Raw genomic sequence first — 20,399 nt, forward strand, 5'->3', positions numbered from 1 at the left:
GTATCTTGCACTCTAGGTAAATTCCCTTACTAGTTCTGGGAGACTATGTTATATCTGTGTCATTTCAACAGAGATAATCAGCTTGTGAATTGGAACAATTTTAATTTAGTCCGCTGATTTGTGCCACAGCATGGATGAATTTCCAAAGCATTGAAGCAGAGGGGAAAGCAGGCAGACCGAGAAGATTATATGTTGCACGTTGATGTGTATTACAGGCTCTAGTGAAGAGTGTTCTAACCTATAAGCAAAATAGAAAGGAGATCAGCGGTTGCCTAAGGCTGCACGCGGATGGTAGGGATTCACTGGGAGGGAGCAGAAGAGAACTTTATTAGGTGATGGAAATGTTCTCTTTCTTGACCGAGGTGCTAGTTACATGGTAGATTTACCAAAGGCCTTGGACCTGTACCCTTAAATGGACACATTTTTTTTTTTTTTTGCTGGACAATGAAACCCCAGTACAACTGATGAAGAGAATCTTTGAGTATTAGTTTAATTTGGAGGAATTCGGGGTGCAAATAAGCAACATCCAAACCGTGGACCTCTGATAATGAACATCTTCAGGGCTTTATCAGTCACGCAATGTTCTCTTTGTGGGCAGCAAGCAGGGGACTCTCGCCAGGCTCTGCAGTCTCCTGAAACCCGCCCACACACAGAAGAGCACAGTGTACTTTGGGCAAGAATGTGAAACTAGAGCTGAGGTTGGACACCATTTCCTGGGAACACCCTTCCGCACTGATTCTTGCCCTTGCTGCCCTCGTCCCTCCTGCAGTCCGAACCTTGGGCCTAGGGCCCATGTCTTCCCCTGTGTTGGGGAAAGAAGGAAGAGATTTGCCAGGGTGGCCTGATTCTAGGACTCCTCCTCTGCCTCCCCAATCGGGGTGCCAGGACACCACAGTGTCCTAGAGAGCTTCAGAGAGAAGCTAATTTGTAGATGTTGCCTTCCTGAAAGGTACACGATTGTCAGGATCTCAGCTCGCTCAGATTCCTGGCTAAAAGCAGTGCACTGCTCATAGTGAAGCTTCATCTTCCAACGTCTTCCTTCCTTGCTTTCAGAAGGCTCACTCTCACCTAGAGCTGATCTCTCTTGCCTCCTCCATCCAGGTGGCCTCTAGTAGCCTCAAGCTCTCAGTTGAGCTCAGATCAATCGCTCAGTCATGTCCGACTCTTTGAGACCCCATGGACTGCAGCACACCAGGCCTCCCTGTTCATCACCAACTCCCGGAGTTTACTCAAACTCATGTCCATGGAGTGGACATGATGGTGATGGTGTCCATCCAACCGTCTCATCCTCTGTCATCCCCTTCTCCTCCCGCTTTCAATCTTTCCCAGCATCAGGGTCTTTTCAAATGAGTCAGTTCTTCTTCGCATCAGGTGGCCAAAGGATTGGAGAATATTCAGGACTGATTTCCTTTAGGATGGACTGGTTGAATCTCCTTGCAGTCCAAGGGACTCTCAAGAGTCTTCTCCAACACCACAGTTCAAAAGCATCAGTTCTTCGGCGCTCAGCTTTCTTTATAGTCCAACTCTCACATCCATACATGACTACTGGAAAAACCATAACCTTGACTACCCGGACCTTTGTTGACAAAGTAATGCCTCCGCTTTTTAATACGCTGTCGAGGTTGGTCATAACTTTTCTTCCAAGGAGTAAGCGTCTTTTAATTTCATGGCTGCAGTCACCATCTGCAGTGATTTTGGAGCCCCACAACATAAAGTCTGTCACTGTTTCCACTGTTTCCCCATCTATTTGCCATGAAGTGATGGGACCGGATGCCATGATCTTAGTTTTCTGAATGTTGAGCTTGAAGCCAACTTTTTCACTCTCCTCTCTCACTTTCATCAAGAGACTCTTTAGTTCTTCTTCACTTTCTGCCATAAGGGGGGTGGTGTCATCTGCATATCTGAGGTTATTGATATTTCTCCCGGCAATCTTGATTCCAGCTTGTGCTTCATCCAGCCCAGCGTTTCCACGATGTACTCTGCATATAAGTTAAATAAGCAGGATGACAATATACAAGCCTTGGGGTACTCCTTTCCCTATTTGGAACCAGTCTGTTGTTCCATGTCCAGTTCTAACTGTTGCTTCCTTACCTGCATACAGATTTCTCAGGAGGCAGGTCAGGTGGTCTGGTATTCCCATCTCTTTCAGAATTTTCCACAGTTTATTGTGATCCACGCAGTCAAAGGCTTTGGCATAGTCAATAAAGCAGAAATAGATGTTTTTCTGGAACTCTCTTGCTTTTTTGATAAACCAACGGATGTATCCCTCCTGTTTTCCAGGGGCCTCATGCAAATTAAGACTTCTCTGGATGGTGTACGGGAGTTCATTTGCTCCACACTGTCATCAGCTCTTAGCATCCACCGACTTTTCCATTTTCGAGTTTCATGTGTTCATTGGGAATGTACACCCCTTCTCACTTCTCGAAATTTGTAGCCCCGGGAAAGCGAACTGTCTCAAAATCAATTGAATGTGTTTGCTTAACCCCACACTAGGGCAACTGGCCTGGAAAGGGGCTGTTGTGTCCCCCTCAGGTGTGAGAGTCCATTTCTGACCAGGATGTTGAAGTGCTGGCCTCTCCAGGCCACAGGAGTGAGGATGTGCCAGGAGGTTGCGTGGGCAGTGGCAGGCCTGAAAAGCCGAGGGTGACCCTCAGGGGCAGGGAGGCCATGAGGGGTGGGGCTCTGGCTCAATGAAAGGAGATGGAAAACTGTATATGTTTCCTGGGTGATCAAGAGGGTGGGTGTTTGCAGAGAGGAGTGAGAGGTTGGGGTGTCACTGCATGGCACTGTGAATCCCTCAAAGGCAGTGGCAACAGACTGCAGTGGTCAGAGCACACACTTGGGCTCAAAGCATCCTGGGTCCCAGTCCAAGCACTGCCACTTCCTGGCTGTGGGACTCAGGGCAAGTGTCTCCCTCTCAGAGCCTCAGGGTCCTCATCCATGGAATGTACCTGATCATCTGTTCCCTTGAAGCTATCTGGTGATTGACGTCAAGGCCGTGCGAGCCATTGCATGCGAATTGTCAGGAACTGGACACAAGTGAATCAGTGAATGCTTGTCCATCAACAAGTGCCTGGGGAGTCAGATGGCACAGGCCTAGGCTGGGGAGAAATCTGCCGGAGCTGCCAAGGTGCATGTACACCTCAGCCAAGGCCCCGGCACATAGTAGGGCCTCAGAAAACACTGGCTGAGACCTGTTGTGGCCTTTGTGGTGGGGGACCCTGTGGAAGGGCTGAGGCTGGGGGCGGGAGGGAGGCCTGCCTTGGTCTCATGTCTGTCCTGCGGTTGAAGTTCGGCCACCTCCGCGGTGCCAGTCGTCCCTTTCTGGGGCACTCAGGGTCTGTCCCCGATCCCTGGGACCTGCCTTCCTCCTTGCTCCTGAGGCTGCCTCTCTTGCTCACTTCCTCACTCCCCACCTGGCTCTCAGCACTGCCCCCTGCACGGTGTGGAGGGGCAGGAGCCAGGTGAAGATATCCATGGGGAAGGGGGCGGAAGGGGAGAGAGGTGCAAGCCTGGAGGCCCGGAGAGGTGGTGACTCCCCCAGCATCCTGCCTCTGAGAGCTGCTCTCGCCTCCTTTCCAGATGAGCTGCCTTATCTCTGGTGCCCGTGGCACACAGTGCTCCCGCTCACACCTGCGGCTGGTGGTGAGTGCCCCGACCTCGTCCATGAGAAGGCAGGTACCTACTGAGTGCACAGTAGGGTCCTGGGAGGTCCCAGGTTGAGGGAGCCAGAAATAGTCCAGTGTCATTCATCACGCCAGAGCGGGGTTCCCCAAATCCGGACCGTCAACCCAGATACCTGCACCTGGGAGGGGACTGAATCTCTGTCAGGGTCACAGAGTGTCCACGGGGCAAGGCATCAACCCAGCAGCCAGGGAGGCAGACAGCAAAGCGCCAACAAACAAGGCAGAAACCCATGTGAAGCCTGTCTTTAAGGGAGGGGTCCACACAGAGCCTGCCTCCTGGGGGTACGGCCCAGGCCATCACTCAGAAGGGTTGCACTAGTGGTGGACTCCTGCTGCTTGCTTGGAATTCTTACTAATTTTTGAGCCAAGTGATGGGTGTTTCTGCTTTCCACTGGGCCTGGAACATGATGCAGTTGGGTCTGGGTCAGGATCCAGGTCTGGTTGAGGGAGTGGAACCTGTTCTTGGGGCAAAGAGGCAAGCAATGGGTGGCTGGGCAGGCGGGCTGCGGTCTTTACACTGCTCTCTCCTTCCTCTTAACCTGGAGCCTTGTCCTCCAAGCTGTGGACATCACTGAGATACCCAGAAAAGTCCCGGATGGCCCCTTCCTGCTACGGAGTCCTTCCCAGAGTTCCAAAGTGTCTCTGCCCTCACTGTCGTCTGCCTGGGGAATGAAAGTTTAGCCTCAGCCCCCTCAGGGATCACACAGCCCTTGAAGACACAGGGACCTAAGCTGGCCTTGGCCTCACTGGGAGAGCCCTGCTTCCAGGGAGAAGTACCCAGGAGCCTCCCGAAGAGCCTTGGGTCATGGTCATGGGCAATGGGCTGTCCAGGTCTGCCTGCAGCTTTCTCCCATGAAATAGGCTGTCTTGCCTATGATGGTTTCTCCTTTACCTGCTGGAGGTGTGAGGATGTCACTGTGAGGCCTACCTCGCAGTCCTTAGGACTCGGGAAGAGGGATGAGGTCCTAAAATTGTGTGGCTGATGAGGGAAGGAATCCTGGACAGTGACTCCAGAGATGGGGCGGGGCAGGTAGGTCCTGGGGGATGTCTGTGGAGCCTGTCCCTTGGTGGGAGGGACAGTGGCACCAGCTCACAGCCCTCCACCCCACCCTTGCTCCTGTATTTGACCGCCACTGTATTTGACTAGGGGCGCACAGTGTAGGAGATCATGAAACTGTGGACTGGAGCCTCTGGAAACTCATGGTCGCCCCCCTCCTCAGCTGGCATCTCTGCCCTTCCCAGCGCCGGACCCACCCACACCTGCCTGTCTTTTAGGCAGAGGCGGCCCCCACCTGTCCCCGAGGGCCTGATCGCGGGCTGCTCAGAGCCACACCTGCCCAGGTAAAGGAGGAAACATCCGATTGATTTCGCAACTTTAATGTAACACAGATACCCAAAACACGACAGCACGAGGAAAGCACACAATGAAAGCAGGAAGGGCATAGAGTGCGTCATCTTGCATGCCATCTTCCACGGACAGGGAGAAGCGGGCCTAGAGTGCTCTGTCAGGGACCGGGCAGCGGAGGCACTCTGGCTCGGCGGGGGACTGCCGCAGCTCTTCAGGGCTGCCTGGAACCAGGAGACACAAAAGCCGGAGTAGAGGTGTCAATGCACGTGAGGGACAGCAAGGACAGACTGAGGGTCTTGTCAGGCTCTCCTCGTTCCCTCAGGACACCCCAGGCCTACCCCTGACACCTCCCAGCCCGTCCCCACCCCAGCCTCCAGAGTCCCGTGTAATGACCTCCAATCTTACTGAATCCAGGAGAAGAAGCTGGCACTGGTTCTGGCGGCGTTTCTGGTCCGGATGGTGGAGCTGGTGCTGGGGCCATCAAGCATGCTGGCGCTGGCCGCGCCATTGGTGCCACTGCTGACACCAGCCCTCCAGGTACCTCTCCTGTTGGCACGGTTGCTATTCAGAATGTACTGATGGTATCTGGCCCAGAAAGCAAAGGGGATCCTGGACCAGGCGTCGCCAAAATCTCCGTCCTCATCCCAGGTCAGGAGCTCCACCTGGATATCATCCCAGCTCCACCGTCCAATCAGAGCTTCCTCCCCGATGTTCATCTGGGCCCTCATCTGGGCCCTGGCATGCTCCTCAGCCATGTCCACATCCATCGTCTTGAAAGCATCATCCACAGCCTCCAAGAAATGAGCCCTCCATTCCCGGGGGTCTCGGTTCTGATACTGCGATGGAAGCACAGCAACCGTGTGAACACTTACCCCCACCTCGCTCAGCACCCACTTCCCGCCTTTCACTCACTTAAGCCCTTTGTGAAACCATGTTAAAGACCCACACGACTGAAATTGGGCTCCCGTCATTCCATGCCAGACCTGGGATTTCACCCCGTCCACTCCCTACAGTCTGTGAACTGGTATCAGTGACTTGGGAACCTTGCTGGGCCTTGGCGCCCTCCCTAGACAAAGGGCGTCAGGAGGCCGGGACCAAGACACAAACCAGGTATGGGAAGGTGCAGCCAGAACACAGGCTCTGCCCTACCTGGGCGATGAATCTCAGCACCCTCATCTTGCTGGTCTCATGGCAGGCGCGCAGACCCCAGAGGAACTCATACTCGGGTGGGCTGCTACTGGGGACCTTCTTGTATTCCAGGTACCTGCGTGAGAGGGGACAACAAACCTCTGCTCCCAGACAGGCACACCTGTGGCTGGCTGCTCCAGTGCCTCCCAGGTAGTCCCTTCCCAGCCCCGAGGCTGCAGCTCAGCTGCTGCAGGAGGCCTGCCCTGGCCCCGCAGCCCCTGCCCCGCCTTCCACACTGGCTCCCAGGGTTTCTGCCTCCTAAATGCAGGGGCTCACACCCCTAGGCCACTGGTCCTGCCCAGTAGCCATGGGGAGGTGCAGGGGGCACGTGTAGGGTACTTGCTCAGAGGAAGGCCATGAGTTTTGTGCCCCTTGTCACAATAACCCAGATTCCTGTTGGGTCTGGTGTAAGCAGGAGCCATTGCTTCAGGCTCCATACTCTGAGCACAACCCACCATGGGGCTTGTCCGCGACCCGACTGAACCCTGGGAGAATCCATCCTAGTAAACGACTGTATGGGAAGAAACAGTCAACCAAGAGTAGGGGGCTCCACACATACTCCCAAACATCTGTGAACGTGTGTTTGTGGGGCGGCAGGGGTGGGGGTGGGTGGGTGAACATGCACACAGGGCCTTTGTGAGGGCACAAGAGATCTCCAAGCACTGATGATGGGGCGAGCCTGGGCCAGAAAACCAGCAGGGCCAGGCTCCAGGCCCAGATGGGCCTTATTCCAGTCAGGGCCATGATCAGGTTTCCACTCTCTGAGTCCCAGGCCCCCGAGATGGAAAGCCAGGACACGGCCTACAGGGCAGGTGCTGAAGGAGGTGGGGGCTGTACCGTCCCACCCGGTGTTTACAGACCACAAGTGCTCCCTTTCCCCAGGCCTCCCTGGAATTGTCCCCTCGCCCCCCACCTTCGCATCCTCCCACCCCACACTCACACCAGACACCCATCCCTCTGGTGTTAAGACGTGGGCCGGGGGATGACTTCCTCAGCCAGAGCAGCACACGAGGAAGGCTTGAGTGGGAGGCAAAGATACTCACTTCTGCTTCACAAAGTCCTCTGTAATGAGTTTCCTCAGATCGCCAAGGAATGGGTGCCTCACCCTGAGTGCAAGGAAAGGAACGCATGACTAGAGAGAGTGGCAGTGCCTGGGTTGGGCAGGAGCGCTCCCAGCAGGACTGAGGGCCTCCTAGCCTGTGAGGCGTCCTCACGGACACCTGGGCTGGCAGCAGAGGCCAGGCAGCCACTTGTCAGCAGTGCCCCAGGGAGGGGCTGGATGGAGCCCCCAGGTTCGATGGTGTCTCTGAGGTCTCGTGTGGGAACAGAGAGGGCACACGGGGCAGAAGAGGGCTCGAGGTTCAGGACCATTTCCCCATGCACCTTGGTGGACCCTTGATGCTCTCCCTAGTCCAGGATGCCACACCCCACAGAGACCGCTAGGCCACTGCAATCCTGGGGCCTCCTGTGCCCAAGGACACACTGAGGAGCGGGAGCCAAGAGACCCCAATCATACCCGGGGCGCAGTCCCATCTTGCGCAGTGCCTCCCAGAGGACAGCTGTGAGAAGAGATGAGGTACAAGAGTTTAGCAGACGGAGGGAGGTGAGACGATGGGCAACCCCCCAGCTGCCTGTCCAGCCACTCACCCTCGCTGGCGCGGTTGCCGTTCATGAAGATGACACCCAGAATCACCAAGAGGAGACTCAGCCTGGGAGTGTCCTTGGTCCTGAAGGTGTAGAAAGAGGGATCCTGTCCAGCAGCCATTTGCCCAGGTGACCACAGCCGGCTCACCCAACTAGCCTCTCCCACACTGCTGGGCTACAGGGCAGTTCCTCCCACTCTGTATGGCTTGCTACTGCTGGTCCAGACAGTTCCTTCCTCGGACTGAGACTGAGGCCCTTCATCCATCAAATGTGGATGCTAACACCTCTTCCCAGGGCTCTGTCGAGGATGGGGTTAGGCGGGGAGCAGAAGATTGGCAACCCTGAGTCCAGAGGCACACCCTGGCCTTCCCTGCCCTTTGCCCACTCCATCTGGAGCATGACTCCACTGGAGACCCCCGCCCCCCACTCTCCCCTTTCCCTGCCCCCTGCCCGAGGCCCACTCTGCCAAGCCCTGGCCGGGACCTTAGCAGAGAGAGGCAATCAAGAAGCTTGCTTTCCAAAAAAAAAGAGAGAGAGAGAGAGAGAAGAAGCAGCTTGCTTTCCTAGGGAGACAGGGGCGGGGAAGGGTGGGCAGGGCTGAAACCTGGAGAGCCGCAAAGCCTCGCCCCAGGCTACTTGCCCCTGCCTGCCCTTAGCTGCTCAGCACTGCTAACTCAGGGTGGGAGCCATGCTAGGCCCCCCAACCCTACTTTCCCGTTTCTCGAGAGGCGGGGGCAAGCACCACCAAGGAAGACCACCGGCCTCCTGTGCTTTCTCACTTTCCCAGGAGGCGGGCTGACGAATCCCGTGTGCAGACGAGAATGTACAGGTGCTCTTCCTTGTCAATTTCCTTCAGGTGGATCCCGAACTTCTACAGTGGGGAGAAAACAGAATGTGAGATCAAACATCCATGCTGGGGGTCCTGCAGGCGATCATTTGATTCCCTGTTAGAACTCTTTCTTGGCGGGGAACCCCAAGCCCTGGGGGAGGAGGGAAAGGAGAGGCCATGGAGGAAGTGCCCTGTGGGAGCACCGACACTGGCTGAGACAACGGGAGTCACCTCAGGAGACCGCAGGCGCTCAGAGAGCACGAGCGGGAGGAAGGAGGAGAGGAGGCTCGCAGAGGAAGCTCCCAGGTGCAGAGGCCAGGGAGGGCTTCCCTCCAGAGCACGCAGTCCGGCCCCTGGGCCTTGAGGGGATGCAGATGGGGGGAGGCGGGCAAGGGTTCCCTGCTGCTCCTGCTCCACAGAGCTGCCCCCGGCCCCGCACCCACCTTTTCCAGAGTGTACGTTGCTCGTTCAATGATCTCAGGGAAGTGTTCGTCATACTCTCGGATGACATCCTTCAGCATGTCTGCAGGAGGGGAGGGGTGGGCAAAGCACCAGGGCTGAGCAGCAGCCACAGAGCTACAGCCTTTCCGTCAGCCCTGCTGAGGGGAGCACACTCAGGACCCCACACCGTGCCAATGGAGCCATCGGCCAGGCCTGATCTGTGTGTGTGTGGTGGGGAGAGGGCATCTGGTGGGGGGCCCACAGGGCAGGGCGGTGGGAGCGGGGAAGGACAGAGTTCAGGGAGGGGGCAGAGGCTGCCCACCTGAGCGCTTGATGGGGATCTTCTTGTAGTCTTTAATCATCAGATATTTCACCAACTTATTTGCCTGGAGAAGGAAGAGCACACGGGGAGATCAAGGCGTGGGTGACCTCAAAGAACTGGCCCGCAAGGGAGGGTAGGAGGGAGATGGGGGAAGGGCAGGCTTCCTTCTTACCCTCTCTTGCAGAAGGGTCACATTGCGGGGTGGCAAGCACAGCACGTGCCTTGAGGGTACCTGGGACCTCAGGGCCATGGGGGGCCGAGGGGCCATCTGAGGCCGCGCGGTCGTCAGCAGGGGCTGCGATGCCCTCCAGGTCGGTGGGACCGCAGGAGGCTCTCTCTCCTCCTCGCTGCTCTCATATTCGTCATCCAGGTGCTTGGACTGTACCATTAGACAGAGGAAAGACTCAGGGCGACCAGGCTCCCTGTGCAGAAGCGCCTGGCACACATCTTAGCCAGAGCAGGTACTTGGAAATAAGGGTTGTAGATGACACGCGGATGACACGTGCCCAGTGCTTACTAAGTGCCAGGCACTGAGCCAACCGCTTCTCCCTCCAGCCCCGAGGGTAGGGACTACGTGGAGTAAAAACATGCTGGTAAACTTGGCTTGGAGAAACAAGTACCAGCTGAGAGAAGAGGGAGGGGGAAGAAGAGGGAGAGGAAGGGAGGGGAGGAGGCAGAGAGCTGAGAGGGCAGAGAAAGCAGGGGAGCAAGGAGGGTGGGAGACAGCAGGGAGGTCTCACCTTCTTTGTCCTCTTGCCTCCCATTCTGGCCCAGGGCTCCGCACTCTGCTGAGAAGTCGCAGCTGCACTCTCAGGCTCAGGGATGCTCGTGGCCATCTTGGCCTTGGCGGCAGCTGCTGCCACAACATTCTGAGGCTCCACCCAGCGGGTCTTGGCGAGAGCCTTCCCGGACTTGGTCGTCTTGGGCCGGGTGGCCGCCCCCTCCCCGGTAGAGGCTGCCTGGGTGCCCCTGGAGGCAACACTGGGGCCCTCTGTGGCAGCCTCTTGGGCCGGGGCAGGTCTCTTGGGGCGTGGGAAGGCCATGCCACTGACACCTGCCGGCTGGCTGAAATCAAAGGCGTCCTTCTGACCCAGGAAGGCTGTCTTGGGCCGGGTGGCATCCATCTCACTCGCACGCGAGGCCTGGGGGAAAGCACAGGCCGTACTAGGGCCCTCGGCCGCAGCTTCCTGGGCCTGGGAGGATGTCTGCGGCTGCGAGGACCTTGCCGGAGCCCCAGGGGCAGCCATCTCGCTATTGACTAGCATCTGGGAGCTGTGCGGAGAAGCGACGCTTGTCTCAGGGGTGGCTGCCGGAGCCTGGGCAGCGGACGTCAAGGGCTGGGTATCGCCTCCTGACGCCTGGTGTGTGGCCACCGGGTGGTGGTTAGTGACCACCTGATTGTAGGTGGCACGGGCAGCAGTGGCAGCGGCCCGAGCAGCTTGGTTAGAGGCGGCGGCCCGGGCTACGTTGGCAGCACGGGCAGCCGTCTCATTGGCAAGTGTTTCTGGATCCATCCGAAATGCCTCCAGCAGAGTTCTGGCCAGCACAGGGTTTTCCAGTTCCCAGGGCTCATTCTGCAAGACCAGGGAGGGGAAGGGAGGGCAGGGCAGAGCAGGGGAGGAGAGGGGAGGGGAGGGCAGGGCAGGGCATGGCAGGGGAGGGGAAGGCAGACAGCTCTACACAGATAGTTCCCCCTGTGTTGGCCAGCCTCCGACCAGCACCCCGCCCCCCCCCCCGCCCCCCCGCCCCCCCCCCCCACACCGGCTTCTCCCAGTAGGAGAGGGAAGGTTTGGGTAAGCTGGGCAGTCCTTCCCCATTCAACCCCAGCCCTCATCGGCCCCCTCCTCCCATCCTCCCTGACGTCACAACAGAGAAGCCCCAGGGCTAGCAGGTGGCCGAGGAGGGGCCTCACCGCTAAGATGCGAAAGCCTGGACCCAAGCTCCCAAAGGCTCTGAGGATGCGGATGTCAAAGCTGGTGAGGGCGCCGTAGCCTCCGAAAGCACCAAATTCTTCATAGTCGTTGCCTTCAACCATGTCTTCCTCCCCGACTTCATCACTACCCTCGTCCATGTCTTCAACGTTGTACCCTTCAGATTCCTTGCGGTAGCTTCCCTCTGCCATGCTGGGGGTCCCAAGGAGAAGAGAGCTCAGCCTGAGAGGGATGAGGAGGCCTCTTCAGGGGGAGGGGGCGGGATCCAGCAGGAGGCGGGATCTCTCAGGAGGTGGAGGGCTGCAGTCACAGGGTTCCCAGGCAGTGTAAGGTTGGGGCGGGGGTGAGGGCTGCTGGGATAGATTCCCTCCGAGACAGAACCCTAGCAGAAGGACAGAGGAGGTCGGAGGAGACCCTGCACCGAAAGGGGAGTTTAGGTCACACAGGCTCCCCAGACCAACGGCTGGATTGGAACAAGGGGTGGACTGGCGGGCTTGGGTCCAGAGAGTCCCATAAGAGATGCGTTGAGAGAGGGGAAATAAAGCGCCTCGATTTAATGGCTGGAGCAGGGGGCCAGGATGCTGGGGAGGAGAAGACTTGAAGAGGCTCAGACAACGGGGACCGCCAGAAGCTCTGGGAAAATGAATCCCAGGGACCCGCTAAGTCGCAGTGGAGGGGATTCAGCTGATTCAGGTCTAGGCTGGGCTCATACAGGAGCGCTCAAGATGGATGGAGTCGGGGGCGGGGCGGGGGGAGGTCCTCGGTCTAGGTGAGGCTCGAACTGGAAGCGCTGGAGGTCTCAAAGGCCAGGATCGCAACTCGGGGAAGGGGGCAAAGCGGTCAGTTGGGTTACACCGATCTCAGAATGGTTGGAGTGGGGGTGGGGCCTCCGCGCTAAGGCAGCTCAGCACGGAGCACACGCGTCAGTTAAAGGTGTTCAGATGGTGGGCTCCGGTGTTAAGCAGGGCTCGAATCGGGGAGCCTGGGTCTGGTGGCCGTGGTGGGGGGCGGCTCCTTTGTTGGCCACGGGTCTAATGGGATTCAAGTTCTGCGTGCTTGGGCTTTGTTCACATCCGGGGGCGGGAGTGGGGTGGGGAGGAAGGGCACAGCGTACCCGGTTCCACTTGCCCTCTCCCGGTCCTGTCTGGGGCTGGATCCTTACCTTCCCTGGGGCTCCAATGGCGTCCGTCCTCAGCACCAGGAACCCCGCAGCCGCGCCCTCGCCTACTGCTGCCAGCACAGCAGCTCCCACCACCCCGCCCCTTTTCTCCCCGCACCCCCCACCCCCCGCGGCTGGGCAGCCTGCGCATGCGCGGACCCCTCCAGCCGGCCCGCTCTCCCAACAAAAGCCTTTTCCACCAGGTCCCCTGTGCGCATGCGGTTCCGCCAGTGGGTGGGCGGGGTGGGTTGGGGGCGTTTTCTCCCTCCCGCCAGATTCCGCTCACCGTCAACCCCTCCGCCCCCGCGACACCGACCGGAGACGCGGGCACGCACGCCCTGTATTGCGGTTCCAACCCATCCATCATATACCCTCAGTCTCCCCACTTTTGCACACTGCTTCTCAGCCCTGCCCTCCCCCTTGCCTCTAAGCTCCTCCGGTGTGGTCTGGAATACACTGAGCCCTGCTTCCCCAGCATGAGTGACCCCTAGGTCACCAATACAGAGGTCTCTAGCCCGGTCGGTAAGTGCAACAGGAGAAATGGAAATGGCGAGAGGACAGCAGTTCCCTGTGCGTTCTCCTCCACTGTCCATCTCTAGGGCCCCCAGACACACTGGGAACATGTGCTTCCCCAGCCACTCTTCGGGCAGCTTGTGTGTGCTGGGCATTATCCTCCTCTCACAGCAACCCTGGGAGGTGGATGTCAGAATCCCCATTTTACAGATCAGGAAGCTGAGGCACAGACAGACGCATTGCCGTGAACTCACTCGACAAGGCCACAGAGCCAGTGAGGTGACAATGCAGTATTAGGGCTTGGGTCTTCCTGACTCCAAAACCCGTGTTCCATTAGCACTGGCCCCGGGGACCGAGGCACCCTCCCCTCTTCAGTTTGAGCAGCAGATCCACTCCACCTCCCCTGCCCTGTCAACATCTGTCCCGACAAACCGGGTTTCTGTTCTCTGAGACCTAAGCTCATGCTCTGCATCCCAGGGGGAACAGGTAGGGGTCCCCAGGCCCACCCCTTGCCTGCTCTATGTGGGTCCATCCAGGTGTGCGAATTGCTCCTTGGGGTCCACTCCCTGCTCTGACTGTCAGGCCCCTTTGCTGTGAGTGGCACAAATGGACTGTCCCTGAGGCCTTCCTGGTGCCCGCTGGAGCGGCCAGGACAATCAGGCACTTGTGTGTCTGAGTCGTGGCAAGCCCTGATTCAGAGTAAATGTTTGGCTTGGTTCCTTCCACGGCTGGGGCCTGGGACAGCTGTGGTCTTGTGGATAGAAGCTCTCGGCTGGACTTCCAAGTTCCAGGGACGGAGTGCTGGGTCAGTCTGTCCCTAGTTGTCTGAGCCCACTTGGGTCACTGGACATCCCTGAGCCTGGTTTCTCAATATGCAAAATGGGAAGCAAAAGGAGAACTTGCTGGTGTCCCACCCAAGGGCGCACATGCTCCACAATGACTGAAGAAAATGCTATGCTCCCATTTCAAATTGCACCTCTTTTTTTTTTTTTTTAAACAAACAAACATAGTGGACTTTTATATTTGTTTTTATATCAACCTCTCCAGGACCCCTGTGTCTGAATGGAAGCTATTGCTAGGACCAGAGCTTTTACTCTCCAGTGACCAACATCAATTCTGCTTGGCTGGATGGCTTTCCTCAGCTGTTGCATAGCAACCTTCCCTGTCAGCTAGCTGCTTGTGTCTCTCAGCCCTTCTTGTGTAACACGTTTCTGTACGACGTGACCAGACCTTAGAAGTGAAAGTCTTGAAGAGCCGCTGTGTGCTAATAGAAAATGCTTTGTTCCCTTCTCATTTTGAAACTGTGCTTTTTTTTTTTTAAACAAAATCCATAGTGGACTTTTACACTTGCTTTACTTTATTTTTATTCTTATTTTTTCTTTCTTTTCTTTGTTTTTTAAATGGGGATGTAATTGACATTGAAGATTACATTGATGTCTCCACGTGGGTGTCTCAAGGGCTCCTCACAGTGAGTCTGTCTCACTGTGGTATTGGGATAGCCACGCCTCCCACACACTCACATCCCCCATCTCTCTTGTTTTTAAAACTCCTGTCTTCACAGTCTCAGTACATGGCACCATGATGCACACGGCTACTCACTCCAGAAAAGGGGAGTCAACTACCGCCACTGCCAAACTTTTGTCATACACTGCACCCAGGTGGGAGACCTCTGCAGCTCTCCAGCACTACCTCTCTGTGCAGCTCTCACCCCTCCATTACTCCCAGAATATTCTAGTCACATTGGCCTCTTGGAATTCTCAACTCTGTCTCCTTCACTCATTGAGCTCTGTTTGTGTTCAGTCTTTCTGTGCTGCAGCCTGGGAACTCTATCCAAGCAAGAAGTTGGGGTTGGGGGGAATTGGACAACCCAGGGGATCACCTTGTTAATTTCCCTTATGTTGGGGACCCCTTATCCTGTGTGGCTCATGGTGCCATGATGTAAAGCTTTATAACATTTTTGATTTATAGATGTTTAGGTGGCAGAGCAAATCAGATTCCTGTTAATTCATCGTGGCTGGAAGCATGATAAATTTTTTTTTTTTTTACATTCAAATGTTTTAACTGTGATCTATGCTTTTAAGATGTATCCACTCTGCTATGCATAGTCTAATTCTGTCTACGTGACCCGCAGGAATAACACATAGTGTGTATGCATGCCATTTTACTTATCTGTTCCCCCAGGGACAGACAATCATATTTCTCATCTAAGGTAATAAACATCCATTCAAGATTTCTCAGCAGGGGTTTGTCATATTGGGTTTCAACGGTCGCTTTTTAAGAAAGAATTTTTTGAAGAAAAGTGGAGAGACTAGTAGAGGGGCAAGAATAGAAACATCCAAAAAAAAAAAAAAAAGAATAGAAACATCCAGAAACCAGAGTATCTGTTGTTCCATCATACTGATGAGAAATAATTATGAGTTGTACAAGGGTTACCAGGGAGATTATGAAGCTTGTTCCCCATTTGTTTTGCAGTGGAGTTTTGTTCTAATTGGTCTTACAGTATATGTTATCCTTTTTTGATTTTATATCAGTATGACAGTGCTCTCTGCATTTCTAGGGCTAACAGTGATGCAAAAAACTGTCTAATGGCATCCAGAATGTCTATTGATAGCAGGGTTGGTTAAGGTCTCCTAATTCCAGTGGTTCCTCATGTCTGTTTTTTCCTCAGTGTTTCATGCACTAACCTCATGTAACATCAAGCGAGTTTGTGATTCTTAAGCTGTTTCTTATGGTAAACAGATTGTCCTCCTTTTGGCCTCATTTTATCTCTCAGTACTTTGACCTTGGCATTCAGGATGCCCAAATGGGCAAACATCCCTTTGCCAACTCACTGGCTTCTGCTATCCCAGCTTTATCACTAACAGGTAAAATTGGACTTTACAGGTCATCTTCACAGCTATTTCCACATATCTAACTCTTGTCTTTCAGTGCACAGAATATTATTTGATGTACTTCACTTTTTACAATTGCTGTGAAATAGTCAACACATAGCACTTCTGCTATTTTTTGGAAAAGCCTTTCAGCTATTATTAAATTGTATATTCATAATGTTATGCACTATTCTTTCTGGTTTCTCACCAATTACCACCTTCATCCCCGAAAAAAAGGATAAAAAAATATTTATCCAATAATAACTTTCCCTTGATGACCAGTCCCTAAATAAGACTCACACGTGTGCTGATTGATCATCCTCTTGCTTAAGCCTGTGTTAACTGTCCTAGGACTGCTGTTAACTATTGGGAAACTGATGTTGCACTGTCATTGACTCTCCTCCTGTTTGCTTCTCTCTGTCTTCCCTAAATATTTCATTGAGAAGCTATACCTGCGCTTCATACACCATCACACACAGGTGCCCACCTGGGCTCACTGTAAACTTTTAGTCATTTTCTCAGAGGAAGGGAGGGAAGATCTTATGGCAGAACTAAGATCTGTGTGTCTAGTGGAATCAGTGTGGCTATTCCTTCTCTGTTTAAGTCCATGCAAGTCCTCAGGATGTTGCCTGTAAGCCTCTATCAGCTTAGGAAAAAATTCAGGCCCATGGTGAATTACAATAAAACATGAAAATGTTAGTCACTCAGTTATGTCTGACTCTTTGCCAGCCAGGCTTCTCTGCCTGTGGGGTTTTCCAGGCAAGAATACTGGGGCGGGTTGCCATTTCCTCCTCCAGGGGATCTCCCCAACTCAGGGATCAAACCTGTGTCTCCTGAATTTCAGGCAGATTCTTTATTGTCTGAGCCACCAGGGAAGCTCATACAGCTTGGGAAATATTGGCATTTAAATGTCAAAATATGGCTGCTTTATTTCCACTGAGTCTCATAACTCTAACACCACATGCAAGAATGTCTTTGGGACTGAGTGATCATGGTTACAACCTTTTCATGGCTTGTGATATTAAATTCTCTATTTCATTTTAGATATTTGACATAATAAATTCCCAATACAGCAGCAGGGCAAACCCCACCTGGAATGCTTGTTTTGCTCCTGAAAGGGTTCAGTTTCTTGCCAGTGCCCCCACGATGGGGAATTTTTCATGGTATATATATACAAAGGACTTGATATTTCCATTTTCCTTACTACAAAACCATTGCATACATCAGTCTATTACCTTCCCTGGATGTGCTTCCCACACAGCCTCCTGAATGGAGCTTGCTTCAAAATGAGGAGAGTTTACTTGTCCCTGCCCCCTTCCCTGTAGCCTTATTACTAGTAAGACCTCAGACACTAGGCTTTCACCAGAAGCAATGAATGGAGTCGGACCTTTGTTGCCCTGATTTTTTTTACAAACAGCTTTAATTTTTCATGGCCAATGTTAAGAGCTGGTGGTGCTAGAATGAAAAGGAGGAATGTATGAAATTCATTATTTCGATCACTACCCAGTAAGGTGTGTTTTTGGGGAGACATGTTCCTTTACTTTCTGCTTGCTTCCTGCGTGTCACCTTATGGTCCCACTTGCTGTCTCTCTTCTCCATCTCTCCTGAGCTCTCCTGCATCCTTCCCCGCTTTTCGCTGCTACCTGTTTGTCTCCCTCTTTCCTATGTCTTTTCAGTCCTCTAACTGGTTTTTCTACTCAGTCCCCCCTTCTCCTTCCATCCTGTACCCCCATTCCACATCTATGTATCTTCCATTTCCTGGCATATCCCTGTCTGTTTTCCCATTGCTGGGTCCATGTGGAACCGCATATGGGAAGACCATGGATATATATTTAATATTTTCATACCCAATCCCTCTATGGATTCTTCCATCCTTTTCATTCTGTTTCTCAATTCATTGATTCCTCTGTTCATTCATTTATTCCTCCCACAAACATACTTGAGACCCTATAAGGGAACAAGCATTGGACTAGATCCTCAAGATAGACAGTAGAGAACAAAACAGACAATGGCAAATTTCACCATTGGACTTGCACTGGAATGGGCAGCAGGGGTTTCCAAAAAGTATTTCAACCATATATACACAAATACATTAATTATGACAAATAATGATAAGTGCTATGGAGGCAGTTTTCAACGTGTTAAGAAAAAAGAAGAGGAAAAGTAAATTTATTAATTTTATTAATCATTTATCTTTAATTGTTATTTTTTATTGGATTACAGTTGACTTAAAATGTTTCAAGTGTACAGAAAAATGATTCAATTACACACACATATATATTTTTTAGATTATTTTGCATTATAGATTATTACAAGATATTGAATATAGTTCCTTGGGCTATACATTAGGATTTTGTTGTTTATTTATTTTATATATAGTAGTGTATCTGGTAATTACCAATTTACCCCTACCCTCCATTTTCCAATTGGCAACCATAAGTTTGTTTTCTGTGTCTATAAGTCTAGTTCTGTTTGGTAAATAAATTCATTAATATCATTTTTTAGATTCCACAAATGAATGATATCATATGATATTTGTCTTTCTCTGATTTACCTCACTTAGCATGATTATCTCTAGATAATCTACATTTTGCCACAAGTGGCAATATTTTATTCTTTTTTATGGCTGAGTAGTATTCCATAATAAATTTATAACACGTCTTTTTTATTCATCTGTTGATGGACATTTTGGTTGATTCCATGTCTTAGTTATTTAAATAGTGCTGCATTGAACACTGGAATGTATGTATCTTTTCAAATTATGGTTTTCTCCAGATATATGCCCAGGAGTGGGATTGTAGGGTCACACGATAGTTTTATTTTTAGTTTTTCAAGGACCCTCCATACTGTTCTCCATACTGGCTGTACCAATTTACATTCCCACCAACAATATTGAAGGGTTCCCTTTTCTCCACATCATCTCCAGTATTTACTTGTACACATTTTGATGATGGCCTTTCTGACAGGTGTGAGGTGATACTTTATTATAGTTTTGATTTGTATTTCTCTAATAATTAGCAATGTTGAACATCTTTTCATGTGCCTTTTGGCCATCTGTATGTCTTCTTTGGAGAAATGTCTATTTAGGTCTTCTGCCAATTTTTTTGATTGGGTTGTTTGTTTTCTGATATTGATTTATATACACTGCTGTATATTTTGGAAATTAGTCCCTTGTCAGTTGCATCATTTGAAAATATTTTTTCTCAGTCCATCACTTGTCTTTTTTGTTGTTGTTGATGGTTCCCTCTGTTGTGCAAAAGATTTTAAGTTTTATTGGTTCCCATTTGGTCATTTTTGCTCTCATATCTTTTGCCTTGGGAATTGATCTAAGGAAATATCACTATGAATTATGTCAAAGAATGTCTTGTCTATATTCTCTCCTAGGAGTGTTATGGTGTCAAGTTTTACATTTAGGTCATTAAACCATTTTGAGTTTATTTTTGTGTATGGTGTTAAGGATTCTTCTAATTTTATTCTTTTACATGTAGCTGCCCACTTTTTTTCAGCACCACTTATTGAAGAGACTGTCTTTTCTCCATTGTATATTCTTGTCCCCTGTGTCACAGATTAATGGATCATAAGTGTTTAAGTTTATTTCTGGGCTTTCTATACTGTTTCATTGATCTGTGTGTCTGTTTTATTGGTCAGTACCATACTGTTTTGATGACCGTAGCTTTGTAGATTAATCTGAAGTCAGGGAACGTGATTGCTCCAGCTCCATTCTTCTATCTAAGTGTTGTTTTGGCTATTCAAAGTCCTTTGTATTTCTGTACAAGTTTTAAATTTTTTGTTCTAATTATGTGAAAAACACCATTGATAATTGATAAATATTGCATTGAATCTGTAGATTGCTTTGGGTAATGCAGTCATTTCAATAATATTGATTCTTCCAATTGGATGAGTAATTTAAATTGAGGATGAAATGGTTTCAGGCCAAGAAAGACCTTCAGGAATAAGTGATATTTAAGTTGAGACCTCAGAAATAAGTATGGGGTAGACAGGTGAACAGGAGAAGATGAAGAGTTACCACTTCAGATTTCCCAGGAGCAGCACCATACAGTCTCTAAGGCAGTAAGAAGTATGGCTCCTGAAGGGATAAAGAGAGCACCATACTAGTTCAAGCAAAGGGAAGATGGGAATACTTTAGGGTCAGACAGTTGAGACAACCTTATTCCAGTTCATATCTATGCCTCTCAAGGAGACAAGGTATTCCAGTTTGTTTAATGAAGTAAAAGTGAAAGTTGTTCAGTTGTGTCTGACTCTATGCGACCCCATGGAATGTAGCCTACCAGGCTCCTCTGTCCATGGAATTCTCCAGGCAAGAATATATTGCAGGCAGATTCTTTACTGTCTGAGCCACCAGGGAAGCTCTACTTTGTTTAATATAAATCCTTTTTCTATTTTTATTCCAGTTTTTTTTCAGATATTATTGGCATACAGCATTGTATAAGTTTAAGATACACAGTAT

The 20,399-nt window shown here is 51.7% G+C and overlaps 1 protein-coding gene and 1 non-coding gene across 4 annotated transcripts; both read right to left on the minus strand.

Annotated features, from left to right (window-relative positions):
- Positions 1–5,047: 5,047 nt before the first annotated feature.
- LOC122434428 (melanoma-associated antigen D4) lies at positions 5,048–12,705 on the minus strand. 3 transcript variants are annotated; one of them, XM_043457777.1, is made up of 13 exons: positions 12,552–12,705; positions 11,371–11,581; positions 10,199–11,032; positions 9,631–9,837; positions 9,459–9,522; positions 9,139–9,218; positions 8,646–8,737; positions 7,870–7,949; positions 7,739–7,781; positions 7,266–7,328; positions 6,184–6,298; positions 5,440–5,870; positions 5,048–5,255 (listed from the first exon to the last, which is right to left on the minus strand). In XM_043457777.1, exons 2-13 carry the CDS (start codon positions 11,578–11,580, stop codon positions 5,246–5,248), a joined length of 2,229 nt encoding a protein of 742 aa, XP_043313712.1. In that variant the 5' UTR covers position 11,581; positions 12,552–12,705; the 3' UTR covers positions 5,048–5,245. The 3 variants fall into 3 exon arrangements, with proteins under 3 accessions (XP_043313712.1, XP_043313713.1, XP_043313714.1); XM_043457778.1 differs by having other exon boundaries at positions 11,371–11,611; positions 12,552–12,658; XM_043457779.1 differs by lacking the exon at positions 5,048–5,255 and having other exon boundaries at positions 5,428–5,870.
- Positions 6,549–6,675, minus strand: LOC122436216. Its single transcript, XR_006267971.1, has one exon. It is a non-coding gene; the product is annotated as a small nucleolar RNA SNORA11 (small nucleolar RNA).
- Positions 12,706–20,399: the final 7,694 nt, after the last annotated feature.

The sequence above is a fragment of the Cervus canadensis genome, chromosome X (genome assembly GCF_019320065.1).
Source record: "Cervus canadensis isolate Bull #8, Minnesota chromosome X, ASM1932006v1, whole genome shotgun sequence".
In the NCBI taxonomy this organism is placed as follows: Eukaryota; Metazoa; Chordata; class Mammalia; order Artiodactyla; family Cervidae; genus Cervus; species Cervus canadensis.

What these genes read in the sequence shown, in the direction of transcription:
- LOC122434428 (XM_043457777.1), bottom strand. Translation starts at nt 11,580, where the DNA reads ATGGCAGAGGGAAGCTACCGCAAGGAATCTGAAGGGTACAACGTTGAA. An exon ending in AAGATGGGACTGCGCCCCGG is followed by an intron (nt 7,329 to 7,738) that starts GTATGATTGGGG and finishes CCTTGCACTCAG; the next exon opens with GGTGAGGCACCCATTCCTTG. An exon ending in TGCTGAGATTCATCGCCCAG is followed by an intron (nt 5,871 to 6,183) that starts GTAGGGCAGAGC and finishes CTTCCATCGCAG; the next exon opens with TATCAGAACCGAGACCCCCG.